Source organism: Centroberyx gerrardi, chromosome 11 (genome assembly GCF_048128805.1).
Source record: "Centroberyx gerrardi isolate f3 chromosome 11, fCenGer3.hap1.cur.20231027, whole genome shotgun sequence".
NCBI classification, from domain to species: Eukaryota; Metazoa; Chordata; class Actinopteri; order Beryciformes; family Berycidae; genus Centroberyx; species Centroberyx gerrardi.
Window position 1 is genome coordinate 8,349,358 of NC_136007.1, and position 22,176 is coordinate 8,371,533.

At 40.4% G+C, this 22,176-nt stretch overlaps 1 protein-coding gene across 3 annotated transcripts; it reads left to right on the forward strand.

The window, feature by feature from the left end:
• Positions 1-3,251: 3,251 nt before the first annotated feature.
• Positions 3,252-21,736, forward strand: jakmip2 (janus kinase and microtubule interacting protein 2). 3 transcript variants are annotated; one of them, XM_071916315.2, is made up of 22 exons: positions 3,252-3,380; positions 5,384-5,638; positions 6,418-6,660; positions 7,005-7,238; positions 7,781-7,879; positions 8,086-8,232; positions 9,212-9,352; positions 9,573-9,629; positions 10,639-10,761; positions 11,498-11,626; positions 12,250-12,333; positions 13,277-13,339; positions 14,043-14,141; positions 16,568-16,669; positions 16,891-16,944; positions 17,556-17,621; positions 17,730-17,798; positions 18,260-18,337; positions 18,434-18,484; positions 19,744-19,896; positions 20,468-20,533; positions 21,686-21,736. In XM_071916315.2, the coding sequence occupies exons 1-22, from the start codon at positions 3,252-3,254 to the stop codon at positions 21,734-21,736; spliced, it is 2,493 nt and encodes an 830-aa protein (XP_071772416.1). The 3 variants fall into 3 exon arrangements, with proteins under 3 accessions (XP_071772416.1, XP_071772417.1, XP_071772418.1); XM_071916316.2 differs by having other exon boundaries at positions 7,005-7,214; XM_071916317.2 differs by lacking the exon at positions 13,277-13,339 and having other exon boundaries at positions 7,005-7,214.
• Positions 21,737-22,176: the final 440 nt, after the last annotated feature.

The window sequence follows — 22,176 nt, forward strand, 5'->3', positions numbered from 1 at the left end:
TAGACAATCATTCGTCCAGTGAACCAATTGATATAGGGACCGGTATCATACTACATGGGAAAAGCCCTGTCGGTTGGCCAAACACAAGAGCTTTGTTGTTCTTATGGTTACAACTATTATTGTTATGATTATTATTATTAATATTGCTACAGTATGGCAAGGGAGGGCAAGGGAAAACAGGAGGGAGGGCAGGAGGGAGGACAGGAGGGCAAGGGAAAATGTCAACAAAGCAGTATATCATTGGGAGAGTTATAGGATGAGAATGAAGCCAGATTATTGATAAATGGAGGCTAAAATGACTGAGATCTATAGTGATTGTTCCCAACAATCACTATAGATCTCATTGGAATTCCCTGTTCCCTGGAACAGGTCATATAGTTTGTAGTCCTTTGTTACAGTGTTCTACAGTAGTCCTTTGTTACAGTGAGGGGATTCCCTGTGGGTCGCGGTCATGCGAGGGTGTATGTGTCCAAGTCATGTTTATGGTAGTTGTTTATTGCCAGTGGTCTGAGTGTCTGGTGACCATTTGTTCGTTAGTCATGCTGGGCTGACTGATCACGTATCAGCCATCAGCACACCATGGGAACATGTGCTCTCTACCAAACTGTTCACGTTAGCAGGTGACACCACCCTGGTGGGCCTTGTCACCAGCAATAATAATTGCAATGTACACTGAGAGAGATGGACGACTTCATGTCATGGTGTGTTGCCAATAGCCTAAAGTTGAACGCACTCAAAACTTTGGAGCTGTGGATTGACTTTGAAAGCAATGCGCCTGCTTATCACCCCATGTAGATCAATAGTTCACCTGCGAACTCCGTTTTCATTCAAGTTCAAAGGTTCCACCATTACCAACACCCTCAAATAAGACAAGAACATCTCTGTGTAATCAAGAAAGCCCAAAAGGGAATGTTCTTTCTGTGGCAACTGAAAAAAAAAATGCGTTGTCTCACAAACTATCCTAGGCCAGTTTAACTGGTCAAGAATCAAAAACTCCTTCTAATAGCCTGGATTTACTCTGAGACAGTGACACAGACTCCGGTGTGTCTGCACCACTGAGCAGCTCATTGGCTTTCAGCTGCCCTCAATAAGTGACTGCACAACACATGGGCAGAGACTAGGGCAGGAAGGATTACCGTCGACCCTGCACACCCAGACAACCATCTGTCCCAAAAACTTTCCTCTGGCATGGTTCCTGTCCATTATGATCAGGATCACCTGTCACCTCAACAGCTTCTTCTCAAGAACTGTCACCCTACTGAGCCAGTTCACCTAAGTCCACCTCAATCACCACACTCCCTCCTCACCGCCCCCATACAACTGTCTGTAAACCTACTGCTGTTAACTGCTTACGGCCATGCTATTTATTTTTCTATTTTTGTCATGCCTCTCATCATATTGAGTAACATGGTACACTGGACCAATGCACTATAGGACGCTCTCCTCTACAGCTGCAACCATATTATATGGCATCTTGCCTAAATGTACAGTCGCTGAATGCTTAATGTGTATTTGTAGAGAGATACGAGTGGTATATCTTGCTCTGTCCCTTTGCACTGCATACAAGGTCCTGTTGGCCTTGTACTTTGTGTCAGCATGTACTGTTCCATGTCAGGTGATGATCTGTCTCTGCACCAGTGACAACACAACAAATTCTCTTACATTAAATTCCACTTAAACTGGTGAATAGAGTGATTCTGACTGATAAAGTTATTCTAAAGTGATGCTATGTCAGAATTGATTGTCATTTTGTACAAATGTTAGCTGTGGATTCAAATTTATCCTGAAAGTTTTTTCTTTTAACTTTTCACTCCAGATGTAAACAAACTGGATTTGAAAATTTAAAAGGCCGTAACACCACAGAGAGAAAAGTGCGTGGAGAGCAAATGTGATGATGACGATAATGTGGACTGCCTTCCTCATCTCAAATCATCATTTTAAATCTTCTAATCTCTTAATCGTCATTATGTCACTCCTCTTCAGATTATAAAGGAGACCATCCAACTCTGTGTGTGTGTGTGTGTGTGTGTGTGTGTGTCCTTAATGCTTCTAGAGTCTGAGGCCTTCAGGGTTATCTTTCTGGGGTTTCTCTTTAGTGCAGAATATTACATCATCGGCATTAGACAGAGCCAGACCTCGGTCAGATAGCATATGTACTTTTCATAGTTTGTTTTGGCCTGCTTAGGTGCTGCATGGTTTGTCATATAGGACAGTACAGTACAGCAGAGAGGTACAGAAATCTAGAACAGTCACAAAGTATCTGAAAGTCAATTTATTGAAAGATTTATTAGATTGACGATTTACCTCACACCATGCAAATTGTCCTGTTGCAGTAAACTTCACGCATCTGGTACTCTGGTACAAGGCAAATGCTAAGAATTATTTACTAAAGTCTTTCGGACTCAATAGATCATCTAGCCTCCTCATGTCTGCTTTGTTAATTTGAATAGTGTGGTGGCAATTTTTGCTAGTATAGCTGTAGCATCTGAGCAAAAAGGATCTGGGTTCGATTCACTTTCTATGTGGAGTTTTGCATGTTTGCGTGGGTTTCCTCCCACATTCCAACGACATGCAAGTCAAGGTGAATTGGAGACTCTTCGTTGCCCATATAGGTACAAATGTGATTGTCTGTATAACAGTGTTAGCACTGTGATGGACTGACAGCCTGTCCTGCTTTCCGCCCAGTGTATGCTGGGATAGGCTCCAGCCTCCTGTAACCCAGGAAAGGAATAAGCAGATAGAGAAAATTCCCAAATGAACTGTAACCAATTGACTTAATTGACTCATTATTGTGTTCTTTCCATGGATGAATGCACGTATATGAATTTGTGGGGGTTATATGTATATGTCGCATATGTAATGTATGTATTTTTATTATTCCTAGAAACTGAGGGTGATCTTATCTGGAAAATTGTTCTGGAAAAACTAAACTAAATTCAATTCAATTCAGTTACATGAGGCTTTATTGGCATTACCATATACAGTACAGTATTCCCAAAGCATATTCCTAAGGACAGTAACAGAAAACAAGTAAGAATAAGAATGATTAGGCCTGTTAACTGATTAGGTTCTCTCTCTCTCTCTCTCTCTCTCTCTCTCTCTCTCTCTCTCTCTCTCTCTCTCTACCCGCAGCCCTTGTGTCTACTAGAAGAATGAGGAAGAGGAGGAACTGGAAACCTCGGGAGGGCCTAGGAAAGTTTCTGTGAAGTCTCAATGAAAGCATCGGAGGAGCTTCTCTAGTATTTGACTCAATGGCCAAGAAAGGGCGTGCGAAGGGCGAGAAGCCCGAAGCGCTCATCTCAGCCCTACAGGCAGCCAACGAAGATCTCAGGTCCAAGCTGACTGACATTCAGATAGAGCTGCACCAAGAAAAATGCAAGGTACGGTATCAGAACTCACATGGGTGATCTATAAACAGATGTCTGGCATGTACCAGTTCTCATTTTGATTCTGTTTATTTTCCTTTGGCACATGCATGGCAAAGTTAGCTTCTGTGGCTTTGCCCTGGGCATTCAAAGGCTTTTAGGTCACTGCCAATATAAACTAATTAGAGCTGAACCCTAATGTGCCAACTTTAAGATCGGCATTGCCAGGGCACCGAATATAATCCCTTGTGTAAGGATGACGCTACAGTGTTTTTGATGTTTCAGTCTGGGCTATTCTGCTTCACAAGAGCAGTGGTTGAGAACTTATTTTAAACTTCTTTTGAATCCAGAATAGCTATGGGCAGTTATCATCTATCACCATCTGTAAATCCTTCAACATAATGCTTGGAATTCCATCTAGAAAGTGGCATGAGCATATCCATTAACAGATTTACAGCATGTGCCAGTAAAACTATACCTTGAATAAAAGTGTGTTAAGTGTCCAAATTGCTTTTTAAATCGTACCATCTCACAGCACAGTTTGTTTGTGTGGTGTGTTGATGGGTAAATCTAACATCATGGTTCCAACGCTGGTCTGTCTCGAAACCCAGTAGATAAATTAAAGCTACAACCAGTGTCTGTGTCAGTGTCACGTCAGGAATAGAAAATCACAGTAGTAGCAAGAGATGGTGGAAAAAAAAGAAGAGTAAAGAAAGGAAAGAGAGGAAAAAGAAAGGCATGTACACATTTTTTCATCAAGAAAGGTGGGTCCACTTGTTAATTCACTGGATAGCTGTGCTAGCATAGTTAGTGGCTCTATACCAGATGTGGATTCCTGTGCAAATTTTCGCGGTGGTTTCATGCAACGCTGCTCAGTGGATTTACTCTGGGTGAGCCCCAACACATTACTTAGATTGACTGTAAGGCAGTATTTTACCATGAAAAAGTTACATAATGTAGATTTAAAGTCAAACTGCATTTTGGGAAATGAACAGGGTCCTAGATGTAGAAGGCCATCTTGTGACAAGATATATATGACAGCCTTGTCTTTAGGTGAACTGCACATATGGCACATGTTCAGTTAATGGTAGAACACTTGTCAATGTTGATGTTTTACTTGACATGGCACATATGCATTCATACAGTAAACTATTATATATTGCCACATGACATAACGCACAGCTACACCATACATCTGTCTTATTAAACCCCTTTTTAAGTACTTCTTCTGGTTCTTCTGGGTTAAATATTTAACCCAAACCCAATTTGGACACTAACATTGCACATACATAAAACAGTGTTGTCAGCAAATTTTACGTTGGCACATGTATAAAACTGGCAACATCAGCAAAGGCAGGTGGAAGTCCTTTCTACTCACAGTATGACCACCCTCTTACTGTTTTTTTCAAATGAGGCTCCATTTCCCAGGATAGTATGACAATGAATTAACTTTGATACTTGCAAAACCCATGGCTGATTTTAAAAGCACATGGCATTATGGCCTAGAGGTTAAAGAGAAAGTTCTGTAACTCAAAGGTCCCAGCTTCGATCCCCTATGACCCCAAGTGTCCGCCTTCATGAAGTTTCCTTTAGCAAGCACCTACCAGCTTCAGGGGCATTGTAGCTGATTCTTTGCTCTGACCTCCTTGTGGAAGTAGGCAGGCACAAAGACAAATATCCCCTTCTGGGATATTTATAGTATCCCAAACAATTGTTAAAATAAATTTGCACAAAAGTGGCTTTTTGATTGGGCAAGGCCAGTGCTAATAATTTTTGCTTGACCTTTGAGGATCCAGCCTTGTAGGATTGTTGCAACCTGATTAACTAATCCAAAGGTCCAAGGTCCAGTTTAGCTAAATCAAGGAAAGAAAAAAAGTGTTAAACCACAAAGCCAGATGTTCTTAAACGATGATTGATGGCTGCATGGAGTGAGACAACTGAGATATGGATAGTAGGTATGTCGAATAACGCTACAACCTGATTCCTTCACTCATCTTTCTGTCTCACTTTCCCCAAAGGTGAGCAAGCTGGAGCGCGACAAGGTGCAGGAGGTGAAGCGAGTGCGAGAGCAGGAGCAACACCGCCACACAGCCACACTAACGGAGCAGCGGGCCAAGTGGCATGAGGAAAAGCAGAAGGAGCTCCAGGCTCTCAGGGAAAACCTGATGCGGCAGCACGAGCAGGAGCTGGCCCGCCACGCCAAGATCAAAGACCAGGAGAACCAGAGACTCAAGGCTGCCATAAGTGCCATGCGCGATGGCAGCGGAGAGAAGGTGAGGTTGAGCAAGGAGAGTGGAGTTAGCGTTTGATTCAAGAAATGATGGGCTTTGCAGTTGCGTCTCAGATCTCATAGCAACCACAGCTGGCATCATCATGGAGGTCCATTGGACAATTAGCTTTGCGCAAATAATGGCTAATAAGTAACAGCTGGGCTAGAAAAACAAAGATACTGTGAATGAAAAAGATAGTTGTGGTGTGGGTGTAGGTCCATTCAGCTATAAGTGAATGTAAGTGAATGTGAATTTAAGTAAAACTGAATGTAAGTAAAAGTGAATGATAAGGTAAATTTGTGTTCAAATAGGTTACTGTGAGTGTTTTGGAGTAAAGGCTAAGTTGTCCTTAGCCTAGTTGTCACTGAGTTGCAGCTTGAAAAAAGTCAGCTCAGTTAACCTAAACAGTTTTTTTTTTTACTTTGTTAGCAACTCGTGAGCTAATTTAGCCAAGCAATGTTATTGTTAACATGCCAATAGCCTACTAATGCTAGCTGCTAGCTACTAGCTACTAGCTACTAGCTAGGTAATGAATGGCCACTGTGCCAGATGTGTGCTCACTAGATATTATGGTTAGTTGACAATTTATAAACATATAATTGATCAGATGTACTGTATCAGTGGTTGCATTTTTATTTTCATTCATAGACAGCACAGAAAGTAACCACGTCTATTCAATACTGTTGAAGTTGTGAAGATCCATGCAATCCGCTGTTTTCAGCCATTGCTGCCCTTTCTCTTTCTCTAACTTGCTCCCCCTCCTCCTCACCCTGTTCCTATAGGTGCGCACCGCGCTGACCCTTGAAGCCAAGGAGGAGGCGCGCCGGTTCTTCGACCAGGAGAGGGTGAAGCTCCTGCAGGAGATATTGGAGCTGAAGAGCACCAAGAAGCAGACGGACGAGGCTCTCAGCAACATGATCCAAGCCGACAAAATGAAGGCCGGCGACCTGAGGGTGGAGCACCAGCAGCACCAGGAGCAGATCTCCAAGATCAAGTGGGACTGCGAGAGGGACATCCGCAGACTGGTACGCACAATTGCTGCTAGTGAATACAAATCAACACCCTCCTAATATTTCAGTGGCACCCATTTTTACACAGTCCCTGCCACACTTGTCCTCAGGTTTAAATTGTCAATTGTCCCCTCCCTATATGTACATCTCCCCTTAATCCCAGAAGTGGATTTAGATGGTGAAATCAATAAGGGATTAAAGTTCTCACCTGGATTCATTCATTTAGTCTATTTTGAGGAAAGAGCAGGTACCCCTAATGTTTTGTACATTCTGTGTAGTTATGATTAGTAACTGATTAGTGAAACAAAAATCTGCAGATTCAAAGTGATCTAGCATCATTTCCTCTCTCCTCACTGTAGGTGGATGAAATCAAGTCTAAAGACCGCACCATCTTTGCTCTGGAGAAGGAACTGGAGTCAACAGCAGGTTTCCTACAGAAGCTGCAGCTGCAGAAGGATGCCCTGGATGAACAACTGTTCCTCGTGAAGGAGGCCGAGTGCGGCCTGGGAAGCCCCAAAAGGGAAATCCCCGGGCGGGCAGGGGATGGTGCCGAGCACTGTGGAAGCCCAGTAAGTAGGAAGCGGGAGCTAAATGTGGGATTTACTTCCTAAAATAACTTTTCTTTCCCTGTTAGACTTTTAAGATTTGATATTTATTAAAAAGTAGGTTATATACACTACCAGTCAAAAGTTTGGACACACCACATTTTTCTTTATTTTTACTATTTTCCACATTTTAGAACAATAGTAAAGACATCAAAACTATGAAATAACACAAATGGAATTATGCAGTGACCAAAAAATGTTAATCAAATCAAAACTATCTTATATTTTAGATTCTTTAAAGTAGCCGCCCTTTGCCTTGATGGAAAGGCAAAGGCTTTGGAAAGAAATTCATACATAGGCATCAATTTCACTATTTATATTTGTCTAAGAAACAAATTTCAAGCATTTAAGCATAAGCCTTTAGATCAAAATGGCTTTAAGATAATGAAAAACTTAGTACATTCAATCAGGTGTGTCCAAACCTTTGACTGGTATTGTAACATGCATTATTATTATTATTTTTTTTTTACCTGTGACTAGTGGCTGTATTAGTGAGACAATTATTGTTTCATTTTGTTATATTTCGTCAGGACCTGAGGAGAAATCAGAGGCGTGTTGCTGAACTCAACTCCACCATACGCAAACTGGAGGACCGCAACTCGCTGCTAGTGGATGAGAGGAACGAACTGGTATGACCAGCTAATTAACATGGATCTCTATGATCAAGAAACACATGATTAAAAAACCCTCAAAAGAACTTAAGACTTAATCACGCCACCTTTCCTCTGTGTCTTGGTCTTTCCTTTGCTGTTTACCTTCCTCATGCCAGTCACTAAAACTCTATCGCTCCCTGTCAGCTTTTTAATTTTTCCCTGTGTCCCTTTCTCTCTGCCAGCTGAAGCGAGTGCGGGAGTCGGAGAAGCAGTGCAAGCCACTGCTGGACAAGAACAAGCTGCTGAGTAAGAGGAATGACGATTTGACCCAGACTCTCCAGAGGCTGGAGGACAAACTCAAGAGCCTGGCCAGGGAGAACCTGGAGATGGTCAGCACCAAGTCCTTTCTTTTTACACAGATGTTGGATTTTTAATATCCAAAAAAGTGAAAAAGTAGCGGTCTTTCTTCCCTTAAGGTGCCATTGAACATGGCACTTACTTAAATCTGTTGCTTCTAGTACAATTGCTTAAAGGTCAGTGGAATACGTGTGACTGTGTGTAATTTTATGTCAGAAGTTGTCAGAAGTCCACATTTGTATTTCTGTCGTAAAGTGGAACAGTTACATTCAGTTATATTCAGCATATATTCAGTTATTATTCCTGGGAAAATGTGAATGATATGCTAGATATGTATGATGTTTTCAATGTTAAGATCTTTTCCAGATCTTTTCAGTGTTAATTGTAACGTGCCTTGTGACTTTTTATGTGTGCAGAATGGCTTGTGAATACAAATAGTAGCCTTAGCAAATCTTGAGAGTGTCCACAAATTCAACCTGCCAATGGAGCAGCATAAGAGTAGTCTCAATGATGTCCTGTCCTCAAAGTGGTCTAATAGTATTAGTGAAGTGTTTGTAATCACATTTCATGTTTAAATGGTATTCTGGCACACTACCCACCAGCAAGGTAAGTGGAATGGGCAGTTAACACTTGGGAAAAGAAGATCCTGCAGTGTTTACAGTCCTGAGAACAATAAAAATCATTGTTCTCAGTATTGCAAGTACTGCAGCAATCACATCTTCTTAATGACCAAAGTTCATGTCCTCAAATTTCTTTAGACATTTGCCCAACAGCTTATTACAGTACATGACACTTATTTGCCATGTTTTTATCCAAAGCACCTCACAGTACATTTTATTTCTAGCCTAAACTCCTTGACAGCAGTCACCAGGCTTTACCCATTCAACCACTTGGCGTATCTTAGTTTGTTTTACTGCAGATTGGTCTGTGGGTACAAGAACATTAGTGCAGATTGAGTGACTGATGTAGTGATGTTTAGAGGTCTTCTCTCTGTGTTGCCTCTGTCTGCAGAAGGAGAAGATCAGCTCCCACCCTCCGCTGAAGAAGCTGAAGTCTCTGAATGACCTGGACCAGGCCCATGATGACCAAGAGATTGCCTTTCTCAAGCTTCAGGTCCTGGAGCAACAGAGCATGATTGATGAGCTGACAAGAGTAAGTTCTTCTATATGGGGGGGGGGGGGGGGGATTTGAAATGGACCACAAGGCAGGATCTATACTATATTGTGCGTAATCACTTAATGTATTAAAGAGAGAACGCCATGTGCAACTTGTTGAGCAAATTAGTGTCTGTTATGACGTTTTCTAAGAAAAAAAATCTTATATGTATTTATATACAGTGTGTTAATGCTTTTTCCATATGTCTTTTTTCCAGGATAGAGAAAAACTTTTAAGAAAGAAGAGGCATAAACGAAGTTCCAGGCCAATAAAGGTACAAGAAATTGAATTGTTTCTGGCTTTGTCAACTGAAAAAAGCTGTTCTTTTGGGTTTGTCTAAACTCTTATGCAACTGGAATTATCTCATAGCTTGGTTTTCCAGTAAGTGAATGTCTGTAACCTAACCCTAACCCTCATGTCTGCTGATAGACACACAACGTTTGCTGGTGTTACGTGAATCCTTAAGTTACAGTATATGCCTTGTAGTGCGAAGCCACACCCACTGCCACACGCCCCTTTGGCCAATCAGTGTGAAAAGTGAATCAGTTGTTGTTGACCAACCTTTCCACAAAGTTTCGTGCAAATCCATTCATAACTTTTTGAAATATCCTGCTAACAGCCAAACAGACATAACCCACTGGAGCTGGACAGGGGTTTGTAATAATAATAAAAGTAGGAATGAGGCAGTGAGTATACACACTTTGATTCAAAGCAAATCTCAATGTTCTACAGGGACAAGACAATAAAATCAGGTAAAACAGCATCCTAAAAGTCAGTTTTGGTGGAAATCCTTTCAAGAAGTCTTTATCAAAGAGGCTTATCATGATGAATATATACATATGAGCTGGATTCAAATAATCAATGAACTGAGGAAATGGTATGGAAATGGTAACGATCCCATTAGAACACTTTTTATAACTTTGTGTAATGCTGATATTGTTCCTAGGCTAATGGTTTTAAATGTAGCTATTAAGCAAGCTTGTAATTCTTGTAGAAGTAGAGCCGGTAGAAAGGTTAATAACATAACACAGAAAACAAAATTCTTGTCACTAGAGTTATATTATGCTAAATACAACAACATAAAAAAAATCATTCTGTGACACCCAGGAGTGAGGACAAAATTAACACTTTGACCTGAGGTTAATAAAGGATGAAATAAGGATAAAATAAGGTACAATAAGATGCAAATAAGGATATTGGTCATCGGACATCTGTCATCAAAGGTCATGAGAGAAATCTTGAGATTCATCGTGAGATAAATCTTTCGTCCGTCTCTTCTGCAGAGGCACATCGTAGTGGACACCTTCTTCGGCTATGATGAGGAGTCGATGGACTCGGAGTCTTCCTCGGTGGCTTCGTTTCGGATGGACCGAACCCCCGCCACACCTGACGAAGATCTGGATGAGGTGAGAACTTGTCTGGTATCCATCACGTCAGCATGAGCACGAGTTTATCTCCTGTTTCTGTAGCTTTTGAGCATCACAAAGACTGGAACGCCATTTGGACTCATCAAGTGTGAAACTGTGAACCTTGGTTCTCAGTCTGGCTTCGCTATTCTAAAATGTTTGTTTTGAATTTTTGTGTAGTTCCTGACTTCTGATGGTTTTGTCTTGTGTTGTTCCCCCTTGTCTTGCTCATTGAGTGTCACACAGATTAGTATGTTGATATTCTGTACCTTGGTTGTACATCAAGAATGAAAGTGAAGACATTGTTCCCTATCAATCGGTTTTCGTGGTGTAACTTAGGCTCAGACTATGTGATAAACACTTTGCAGAGCCAGTGTGTCTGTAATCACGCTTCACTCTGACATGGCTATTTTTTCAACTAAATCATTTCAGATGTAGGCCCTTACCTCTGCTTATGTTTTGTAGTTCTTTATTTATTGGTGGCTAGAACACCTGTGTTGTTGTAGTTCTTTATTTTTTCTTTCTTTATTCACTCTTCCACTCAAAACTTTGGACTTGCATAACTCAAACATACTTCAAGATATCAGCTCCATTCAAACATTAATGTGCAGCTACTACTTACAGAGATGTGCAGAATCAATTATGTCAGCAATATTCCAGATGGTGGTGTAGGCTTATAAACCCAGTACCAAAGCAACCCTAACCTTTGACCTTTAACCTGTGTTTATCAAACAAGGGTTTGGCCAATGAGGAGTCGGAGCTGCGTTTCCGTCAGCTGACCAGGGAGTATCAGGCCTTGCAGCGAGCCTACGCCCTGCTGCAGGAGCAGAAGGGAGGCATACTGGACGCCGAGATGGAAGCCAAGGTACAATACTGTATTGACGAAAAAACAGGTCATTAAGCAGGGCAGTTAACTAGTGGTGATGGTGGCAAGAAAATTCTGGTTAGGCCATAATTACATAATGATTAATTCCAACACTGCAAGAGACTATGACCACGCACACAAACACAAGACACACACACACACACACCTCCCGTTTAACAGCAGCTGACGTTTGAGAGTCAACATATATTGTACACAGCAAATCATTCAATATCTCCAGGATCCAGTCTGTACAAGTTTTATCACTTTGTCAACCAAGGACTTAAAAGTCCTACTGTGTTAGTGGCTGGTTGGGTTGGAGGTGCTGAAGAAGTTAAAACATCGTTGGTCAGTCTTGCTTTCTCTGGATAGAGCGTTTGCTCACTGCTGTTTAGGAGCAACTTCTGTATTTCACTCTTACCTGACACCAAAATTTTATTTGGGCGAATCCATGGTACAAATTTAATGTAATTAGTGGGGGTTGGAATGCTCTTCTCTGTTGCAGCCCCTGGTTGTGATTTAGGCTGATACAACGGGTAGATTTTCACGGAAAAATCTCACCTAGTGCAGCTTTAAGTTTCCTTCCTTTGGCTAATGGGTGTGTTGTTGTTTTGCTGCTGTTTCAGGCTCAGGAGCAGCTCCATGCAGACGTTCTCAGGTACAAGGCCAAAATAGAGGACTTGGAGAAGGAACTGACCCTGAAAGGACAGGTAGAGAACTCACCACTATCAGACACACACATGGAGAGACACACACTCACATACACACATCTACAAACACACACATACACATACATGCACGTGCACACACAAGCACACACACACAGACAAAATGTAGCAATCCTACCAACACACTCCAAAGATTAACTTATTTTGGAGATAGTGAGGAAGTGAGTGAGCAAGTGAGTGACCACCTGGTAGGTTGAGTTAGTGCGTGCGTGCGTGTGTGTGTGTGTGTGTGTGTGTGTGTGTGTGTGTGATGTGTAGGCCTCTATGTGAAATTTCTTTCATGCAGCCAACAACCTGAAGCCTGTAGGATGTTAGTCTTGCTCTGATTTGACCCAAGCATTAAGACAGTTTTTGAGTTGAAGGGCACCCTCACATGGGCCAGGTTGCAGTGGAGACCATTTTTTGTATCACCATTTAAAACTGAATGAAATAATATCGTTCCTGCCTGGAGCAGAACATGATTGGCATGACATGAAATCTCAATCCACTGTTTGAAATCAAATTAAACCGTACAGTTCCGGCTTTGGAGTGAAACACGTTTGGCGTGACAAGAAATCTCACTTCGCCTTTCTAGACTGACAACTCTCTATAGACCAGTGACTTTGTGACAGATATGATGTTTTCCAACTGAAGAGTTAATTTCCAAAACATGATATATCCATGTGGGGGAAAAAATAGAAACATTACCTGAATCATTCAGTATCTCTAAAATATAGTGAGTTGAGACAGATGATGAATGATGAACTATCCTCTTAAAAGCTCCACAATTGTGATTCCAATTCAATCCTGATTTCATAAGTATGTGCCACGTTTTTTCTAACTGGGAATACCTCTTGAAACTAAACACTTCAAATGACATTTTCCAGTTGTTTTTCTTTTTAGAAATAGTGTTGATTTTAACCATTAACTGCTTCTGCCCCATCAGGACTCCAAATGGGTGGAGGAGAAGCAGCTCTTCCTACGAAGGAATCAGGAGCTATTAGAGAAGGTTGGACTCAACTTACTGTTTTGTGATAATCACATAGCTGCAGTATTCGGTCTGCCTTTTGTGGTTTTGATAAGTTTGTAGTTATCACTGTTTTTTTTATATATTTATCTCAATTTTCCTGCTGTGCTGAACTGTCTGTATTTGTTATTGTTTTGTTAATGTTATATGTTGTTTATGTAATGCTGCTGGGTGACACCCAAATTTCCCCCCATGGGGATTAATAAAGTACATCTGTATCTGTCTGTATCTGTACAACAGATAGTTTCATCCAAGTAATCTGATTGGTCAAATGTGTGTTGAAACTGTGCTGATAATCCCTTTGTTTTGTCTCCTGAATGGTTAATTTCACCTCTGTGTCACATCATGGATAATTCCCGTAAATCTCATGAAAATTTTATTTTTTTCATAATTCCCATAAAAATTATGTAATGTTTTCAGTACAATTTGAACACATCTTTGATCAATCAGAACACACTTTTGGCCAATCAGACTGGCCGAAACAACCCTTTGTGATGTTAAATCTTTTGGCAACTAGGAAGTGCATGACCTTGTTTTTTTTTTAACTTTACAGACAGTACACTTGGTTATAAGCATTATATAAAAGCCACAATACCCTTGAAGATGTTCTCTAATATGATTATGGACAACCTGCCTCTTCCTCTGTAACTCGCATCGTTAATTCTGATCTCTCTCTTGTGTCCAGGTGGACAAGTTGGACTCAGAGTCTGGTCGGCTACAGCAGGAGCTTCAGGACTCCAAAGACCAGAATGAACTGTTGGAGTTCAGGATACTGGAGCTAGAGGTGAGTTCCCTACTGAGCTCCAAAACACATTTTACTAACAGGATATAAGTTCCTGCGAGATGAGCCCAAATGATTGTAAAGATACCGTCCCAAGTCCCAAAACTCATTTCAAGTTACTCAATGAACAGGTCGTGTGAGGTGAACCCAGGATACCCCACTGACTTCCAAAAAACGTTTTACTAGCCTGAAAAAAAATGTCCTGCGATGTGAGCCCAAATCATTTTATAGATTCCCTACCAAGTTCCAGAAAGACATTTTACTAGCCTGAAAAGAGGTCCTGTGAGGTGAACCCAGATCGTTTTGCCAAGTTCCAAATGTTGCCGGCGCATTCATCATGTAAACATCCCTCTCATGACTGAAGAGAATTTGCTCATTCTCTCATATCAGAATTTTACTTCAGAATGAAATGGCCTTCCCTGGTATTTATTTCAGTTATGTCAAGGCCCTTGTCCAAATTGAATTAAGCAAAAAATTTGATCTTCCCGAACAAATCAGAAAATCTTGGCTATTGAATAACTGAAAAAAGCTGTTGCACTTTTGGGTTTGCCTAAGCTCTTATGCAACTGGAATTATCTCATAGCTTGGTTTTCCAGTAAGTGAATATCTGTAACCCAACCCTAACGCTCTAAAATCTGATGGTGTTACGTGAAAAGTTATATGCCTTTTAGTGGGAAGGCACGCCCACTGCCACGCGCCCCCATTGGCCAATCAGTGTGAAAAGTGAATCAGTTGTTCCTTGCCCCATGACCAACCTTTCCACAAAGTTTCATGCAAATCCATTCATAATTTTATATAACATAACATCCTGCTAACAGACAAACAGATGGAATGGGGTGAAAACATAACCCAGTGGAGTTGGACAGGGGTTTGTAATAATAATAAAAGTAGGAATGAGGCATTTTATCATACAGTATACACACTTTGATTCAAAGCAGATCTCAACTTTCTACAGGGAAAAGACAATTAAAAGCAGGTAAGCAGGTAAGAATGTGAAAATAAGGTGCAAAGCAAAGAAGTGGCAGGCTGTTTACTAATTCGCAGAAGATACTTTTCTGAAAAGAGAATTCAAACATAGCAGCAATGCGAGAGAGATGCTGATTAGATCCCACCTTGCATTTCAGTTTTTCCATAGTTCAGAAACAGCAGTTGTTTCTAAGGCCTTCATGTACATCGTATTGCCTGTTTGTCCCTATTTCCCCCCTTTTATTTATGTTAGTTTGTCATCTTTGGACGTATCTGAGCACCCAGTAGTAATGAAATGCTTCTTGGTTATACCGACATGTCCCAGTGAGCACCCGGATGGCTGAATTTCTGCTGACTGAGCATTGTTCGAGTTTGGATTGTAGGGAACATAAATTAGACCGTACATTATGGAATAGAGATTAGATTTGATACTTGTGGCACAGCTTTAATGCATTAAGTCCACATTAGACTGGAAATCAATAGAGTCCCATGTTGTGGAATGATTCTAAATGTACACACACACACACACACACACACACACACACACACACAAACACACACGGCAACTGTGTCCAGCCACATGTAGGCCATCGTCGTGCTGTGCATGCCAGATCAGGGCCTACAGCTTGTCACCCATCACTGTCGGTAATTAATTATGTTTTTCTCCTCTGTTGTAACCGGCTTGTCGGCTCAGCCATTCAGCCATACAGACAGGCAGGCAGCCAGTCTGCCAGTCAGTCAATCAAGCAGTCAGGCGGAGATCTAGCTGACGGTGGTCTTTGTGCTCGCGCTGTGCTGCAGTGCAGATACAGAAACAAGATTGTAAGGGATAAAGACGCCACCTAGTGAGCACAGAGGAGAGTGACCTGCTCAAACATCACAGCACAGTGCTGGACTGAACACAGTTGTGAAATGTTTGGTAGTCAGTAGATCATTTTTGTTTGAAGAAATGAACTCTACATGGTACTGCCATTTATATACCAAGGTTTATTTAAAGTAGTTACATATTGAAAGCAGTGGGAGGGGACACCAAACGTATTTCCCAGAATTTCCTTCATGTATTGTGATGATAAGACACTCAAACTTCAACAGAAAATCCAAAGAAAAAGACATCACAGTACTGGACACACTGTTTGATTGACAAGTGATGTGTGGCAAGACATCTCATGGATTACCACTTAAATTAAATATGCTCTACAGGTCTGCATTCATACAAATGTGTAAAGAAGTTTTATCATTGTTATCTCCTTGTTCATTGCATTGTCCTATGTGGCAACCCGCACAAACCTGGCACCTATAAGCTAAAACAAGCCATTAAAAGTGTAAATACTAATTCATCCAGGTTTGATACCAGTATAAAGACAGTAGAGATTCATAAGATTAGAAACAGAGACTAAGACATGTTTTATAATTTCCCTTAGTGTAATGAAATCAACTTTACATGTATTTCTGTTTCTTTGTAGGAGCGTGAGAGGAGGTCGCCTCCCTTCAACCACCTGAGGATGCATCCCTTCTCTGAGGGGGTCAGCGCACTGCAGATCTACTGCATGAAGGAAGGGGTCAAGGTACGCAGACAGAGTAACTCCTGTTTTATCATATTAATTACTTAGGAAAATAAATGTTTTTATGCTTTTGAAAGAAGAATATCTTATTAAGGCACCTTCAAAGTTTTGGATAAAAGTTCAAATTATATGTTATTGCTATTGGCATGATACCAATAACCTGATAACCTGACAGGTTATTATGATGATTTCTGATGCCAACTGTGGTTTTCCCTTCTTCACAGGACGTGTGCATACCTGATCTCATCAAACTCCTAGATATCCTGGGTGACAATGGGGTAAGTCAGATGGATTTTAACAGCACAACATATCCACAGAACGTAGAACCATACGTGGCGAAAAACCAACCCAAAAACCAAAGATGTCTCTGTGCTCAGTTAAGGTCTGGTACTTCACCTTTAGCCACAGAAACAGGTGGATTCAGTGGTAGCGCAGAGCAGGACAGTTGTTGTTTCTCTTATCTGTTGTGTAAGTAGAAATTTAAAGTGAAATCCATTTTGTGTTCTACCCATATATGATGAAATGAGGAGTGTGCATTTTAGTAAAATGTCTTCTATTTATGTGGATATCTTTTGGTTGGATGATTATGAAAGACTGAAGTTATGTTTCAGAAAAGGGGGATTATATGTGGCAAACTTTATTTGTAAGGCATGGGAAAAAATGCAAAATACTTTGTGCATATGACATTTGAGTTTTTCATATTGATATGTTTCTTTTTACATTGTACACCGATGCAACTGAATGTATAGTGTCTTGTAAGTCCATGTGGGCTGGGCACTTTGTGCATGACACTAAAATAAAATAACAAATCAATCAGATAACAGTGCTATTAAAACACTATGTAAATCATTTATTATAAGTCATTAAACCTATTTTTCCCCTTGTATAGAACTTACGAAATGAGGAACAAGTGGCCATTATTCAAGCTAGCACTGTTTTGTCTCTAGCAGAAAAGGTAAGTGCATCAACCAGTTCCTCTGATAACAGTGATTTTAATTGAAGGTACTGACTGGCTTTTGCTGCATTGACCAGACTTGTGTTTTTGCTGTTTGTCGCCCTCTAGTGGATTCAGCAGATCGAAGGGACGGAGGCAGCGCTGCACCAGAAGATGATGGACCTGGAGATAGAGATGGTGAGGAAATATGGAGCTTCGAAGGCAGTGATACACAACATAACTTTGTGGTCAACTGTTATGGGCAGCATTGTTGCTTCAGTCACACAGGAACATGTTGCATCTGGAAAACATCTAAATAGATTTTTGACCCTGTGTGTCACTTTGTTGCTGGTTGTCCACTGATGGAAATTGCCTAGTGTATTACCATTCTACACACAGAAGCAGTTGGTGCAAACCTTTTTTTAACTTTATAGTAAAGAAATATAGCTTTAAATGGATAATGAATGGTTCTATATACAGTAATATACAGTAGTACCTGATTTGTTTCTTCTTTTATTCATAAAGTCACGCAGTCAAGCATTTTGGAATACAATATTGCAAACACGTAGTGAAATAGAAAAAAGCTGTAGATGTATGTTTTGTTCTTGTCTTGTTGTGTTTTTTCTAACCGCTGCCCCTGACCTGCCCACCCTGTACAGGAAATGTTCTGTAAGCAGAAAGGATATCTAGAAGAGGAGCTGGACTACAGAAAACAGGCCCTGGACCAGGCCTACATGGTGAGAGAGAGGGAGAGAGAGAGAGAGAGAGTGTGTGTGTGTGTGTGTGTGTAATCAGAAGTAGTAACCGCTCTTCTTCTCTTCTCCTCTCCACAGCAAATTCAGGAGTTGGAAGCGACGTTGTATAACGCTCTGCAGCAGGACAAGGTTATCACACACTACTGTGCAACATTTTACATCCAGTTAAATTATATTCTGAGAGTACATTTTCAAAGAGGATAGCTTCTTCAGATTGTCTTGATGTCTTGTCGTTACTTTATTTTCCAGGTCTGCTATTTCTTAATAATTTCCTAGAAAGGAGTTGATATGTAACTGTTAACTTCTTGAACCATGAACATTGACATTGTGTACTAATTATAAGGAAAATGTAGGAACCATACAATTGGTAGAGCTGATAAATACCTGGTAATTTCTTTAGGAGTTTCCAAGAAAGAACCGTGAAATTATATGAGTTTCCTGGAACTGATGAAAGCAAAATTATAAACTAATTATTTGAAAAGTAGAGTCAGAGGTTGATTTAGTAACGTGGTCAACATATCATCTGAACAGGCAAAAATTGTGTATGTCCATCTTCTTCTAGATTACAGATAAGTAAATAACTCAACAATTACCAAAAATAACTTCTTCCTCTAATTTCCTTATAAGTGAATAATTACTTTGGTTACCAAATCGACCTCTGCCTCTGTTTTTCCAATAAATAGTTTAAAATGTTGCAGTTCTTTCCAGGAAACTCTTTCAGAAATTAATTAATTTTTTTATTTTATATATAACTACTACATAATGTCATGGTTCCTTCTTGGAAACAGATCTGTGTCAAATAGCACTCATGTATAATTCCTAGCATGTTTTCATCACATGCCTGGAATACCAGATGGGTGAGGTTCATCAAATCAGGACATCATTTCAGATGGTATCAGGAAGTTCGTCACAGAAAAGGATATTAAATGGCTTTCAAAGTACATTCCTGTGATTATGTAAACCTTATCGACACATTCATCAATATTGCTTTGGCAAACCCCACCCATCTGGCACCTAAGTAGGCTAAAACATATTAAACTATTTAGGCTAACTCAGGTACCAAAGCCTGTTTTGTGCAGAAATTTATCCTTGAGTCTACATGACATTTGCATGGTTTCTTGGAAATATGGGAATGTTAGGAAGACTATAGAGACTCAGAAGATTATGAATACAGATTAGATTTATTAGAATAAATAAGGTTATGAATGCAAATGAAGACAGTGGAAACTCATTAGATTGATAACATCACAACCAGAAACTCGATCCAAGAATAGTAAGACTGAAAATATCACTCATGATGTCTGGAGAACTTTTTTGTTTTCTTTTTAAATCCACCACAGTATCTACTCTGCCTGACTCTCGAAACTTGAATCTTCTCCCTGCTGCAGGTGATAAAGTACGGCGAGCCTCTGGACGAGATGCAGCGGGACGAGCTGCGGACGGCGGTGGAGAAGCTGAGGAGGCAGATGCTGAGGAAGAGCCGGGAGTACGACTGCCAGATTCTCCAGGAGAGGATGGAGCTGCTGCATCAGGCGCACCAGGTGGGACCCTGAGTGTGTGTGTGTGTGTGTGTGTGTGTGTTAATATGATGTAGTTTTGTGGAAATTTGTTTGGATGAGTCACATTAAAGGGGCATTAAGCAATCTATGACCTCAATTGGCAACCAGTACAAGCTGCAACAACATTAATAGAATTTCTCACTACTCCTTGACACAAACAAAAAGTCATATTTCCACAATAGAGAAGAATAGGTTAGATAATTCCAACAGAAACATCTAGTGAGTAGGTAATATATCACAATGCTAACTACTGTAATAATAATACTGCTTTGTCGTTTGCATTTTTTTGGCTTGTGAACAAGGATTTTTAGCCTTGAATGCAAAAAATAAGAATATATTAATGCTTCATGTAAGCACACAAATGAACAAAAGCGCATAAGTGAGCAAGGGACGAACACAAAAAACACAAAAAAAAAAAGGCTTGGTGATGAGTCAAAGATTCGACTCCTCACTGTCACAAGTACATGGTGTTTGCCTTCTCCTGCATATCCACCAAGACGCCTCTTCCTCTTCCTCTTCCTCATCTGACCTGCTTCTCTCTGCTTGTTTGCAGAGAATCCGTGACCTTGAAGACAAGACGGACATCCAGAGGAGACAGATAAAAGACCTGGAGGAAAAGGTAGGCTACTTTTGAAGGTTTTTTTTGTTGTAAAATTCAACTTTCAAAAAAATTATACATACACTGTAAAAAGACCAATGGCTTACAAGTAGGGCTGCAACTAACGATTATTTCCATTATCGATTCATCTATTGATTATATTTTCGATTAATCTATTCATCATTTAGTCTATAAAATGTCTAAAACAGTGACCCATCACAAGTTACCAGAACCCAAACTGATTCTTAAAATGTCTTACTTAGTCTGACCAGCAGCCCAAAAAAATCCCAAAGCATTAATCTTATAATGATATAAAATGGAGAAAAGCAGCAAATCTTAGCATTTCTGAAGCTGTAACCTGCAAATGTTTGGTATTTTTACTTGATAAATGACTAAAACGATTAGTTGATTGTCAAAATTATAATTGATTCGTTTTCTGTCGATTGGCTAATCAATTTAGCACTACTTACAAGTAAAACTTATTATGAGATAGTGCCAAGTTCATTAGTTCTCTGAAGATCAGCACTTCAGATGATGTTTTCACCTGAAATCAACATTAGATAGGATTTTAAATGTCAGGTAAGAATTTCAGACTGTGTACATTCACATTTTGGCCCAGAATAGCCAATACATTTCACATTTCCCCCAAAAAATCTGTCTCCCAAAGGAACTCTATTTATGGAGTTTGGATAAGCAATATTCTACTGAACATATGACCCACTGAACATCAAATGAACCAGACATGATGGGGTGTGCAGTAGTAGTGCTTCTTGTTGTATTATGTACAGGAGACCAAACCTCATGATTTGTGCCATGAAGCTGCAGTAGCTGTTCATATGAGTGACTACAACTGATGCAACTCAAGGCCTAAAGTAGTTTTGTCAAAACTGTTTTGTCTATTCAACGTCGGATTAAACATGAATGGTGATTTGAAGTGTGTTGAGGTTTGAAGTTCTAATCAGTATTGAGGTGTTGAAGTTACAGGTACTCTCTGAAACGCAGCGCTTCCATTATTGATACTGTGCCTGTTTCCGTGTAACATGAACCTCTCTGTGTCTGCCTCTGCTGTCACTAACATGTCTGGAGTGTTCCTCTAACTCGCTCACTCTCTTTCTTCCCTCTTTCTCTCCTCTCTCTCTCTCTCTCTCTCTCTCTCTCTCTTGCCTTCTCCAGTTTTTGTTTCTGTTCTTGTTCTTTTCTCTTGCCTTTATCCTTTGGCCTTGAAGTCTTTGGCGTGTCCTGTAGCAGAGGTGAGTCCCGCGGGCTTCGAGGAAAAACACAAAAAAAAACAACCCATCATCGTCATCATCTCTCTTCCAGACCGCGGTCAAATATTATTCTATGCAAATGAAACCAAGGTGCAGCAGTAGTTCAGCAAGCATGAAGTGAAAACTACTACTCTTTGAATTTGAATTGTCCTGATTACTTGCACCCATGTGGTTTTCCATTGTTTTCCCACGGATAGTCAAGTGGATAAAGAACATCACTCTCCTTTAGAAAGCAAAGTCTAAAGAACACTTAGAAATATTATTTGACCCCGGTCTACTCGCTCTCCCTTCTACACATTTATCTGCTTTCATCTTGCTTTCGCTCTATTTTTGTTGTCATCCCTACTTTCTCTTTACATTCACCCTTTGCCATCTTGCTTTTCTGTCTTCATTCAT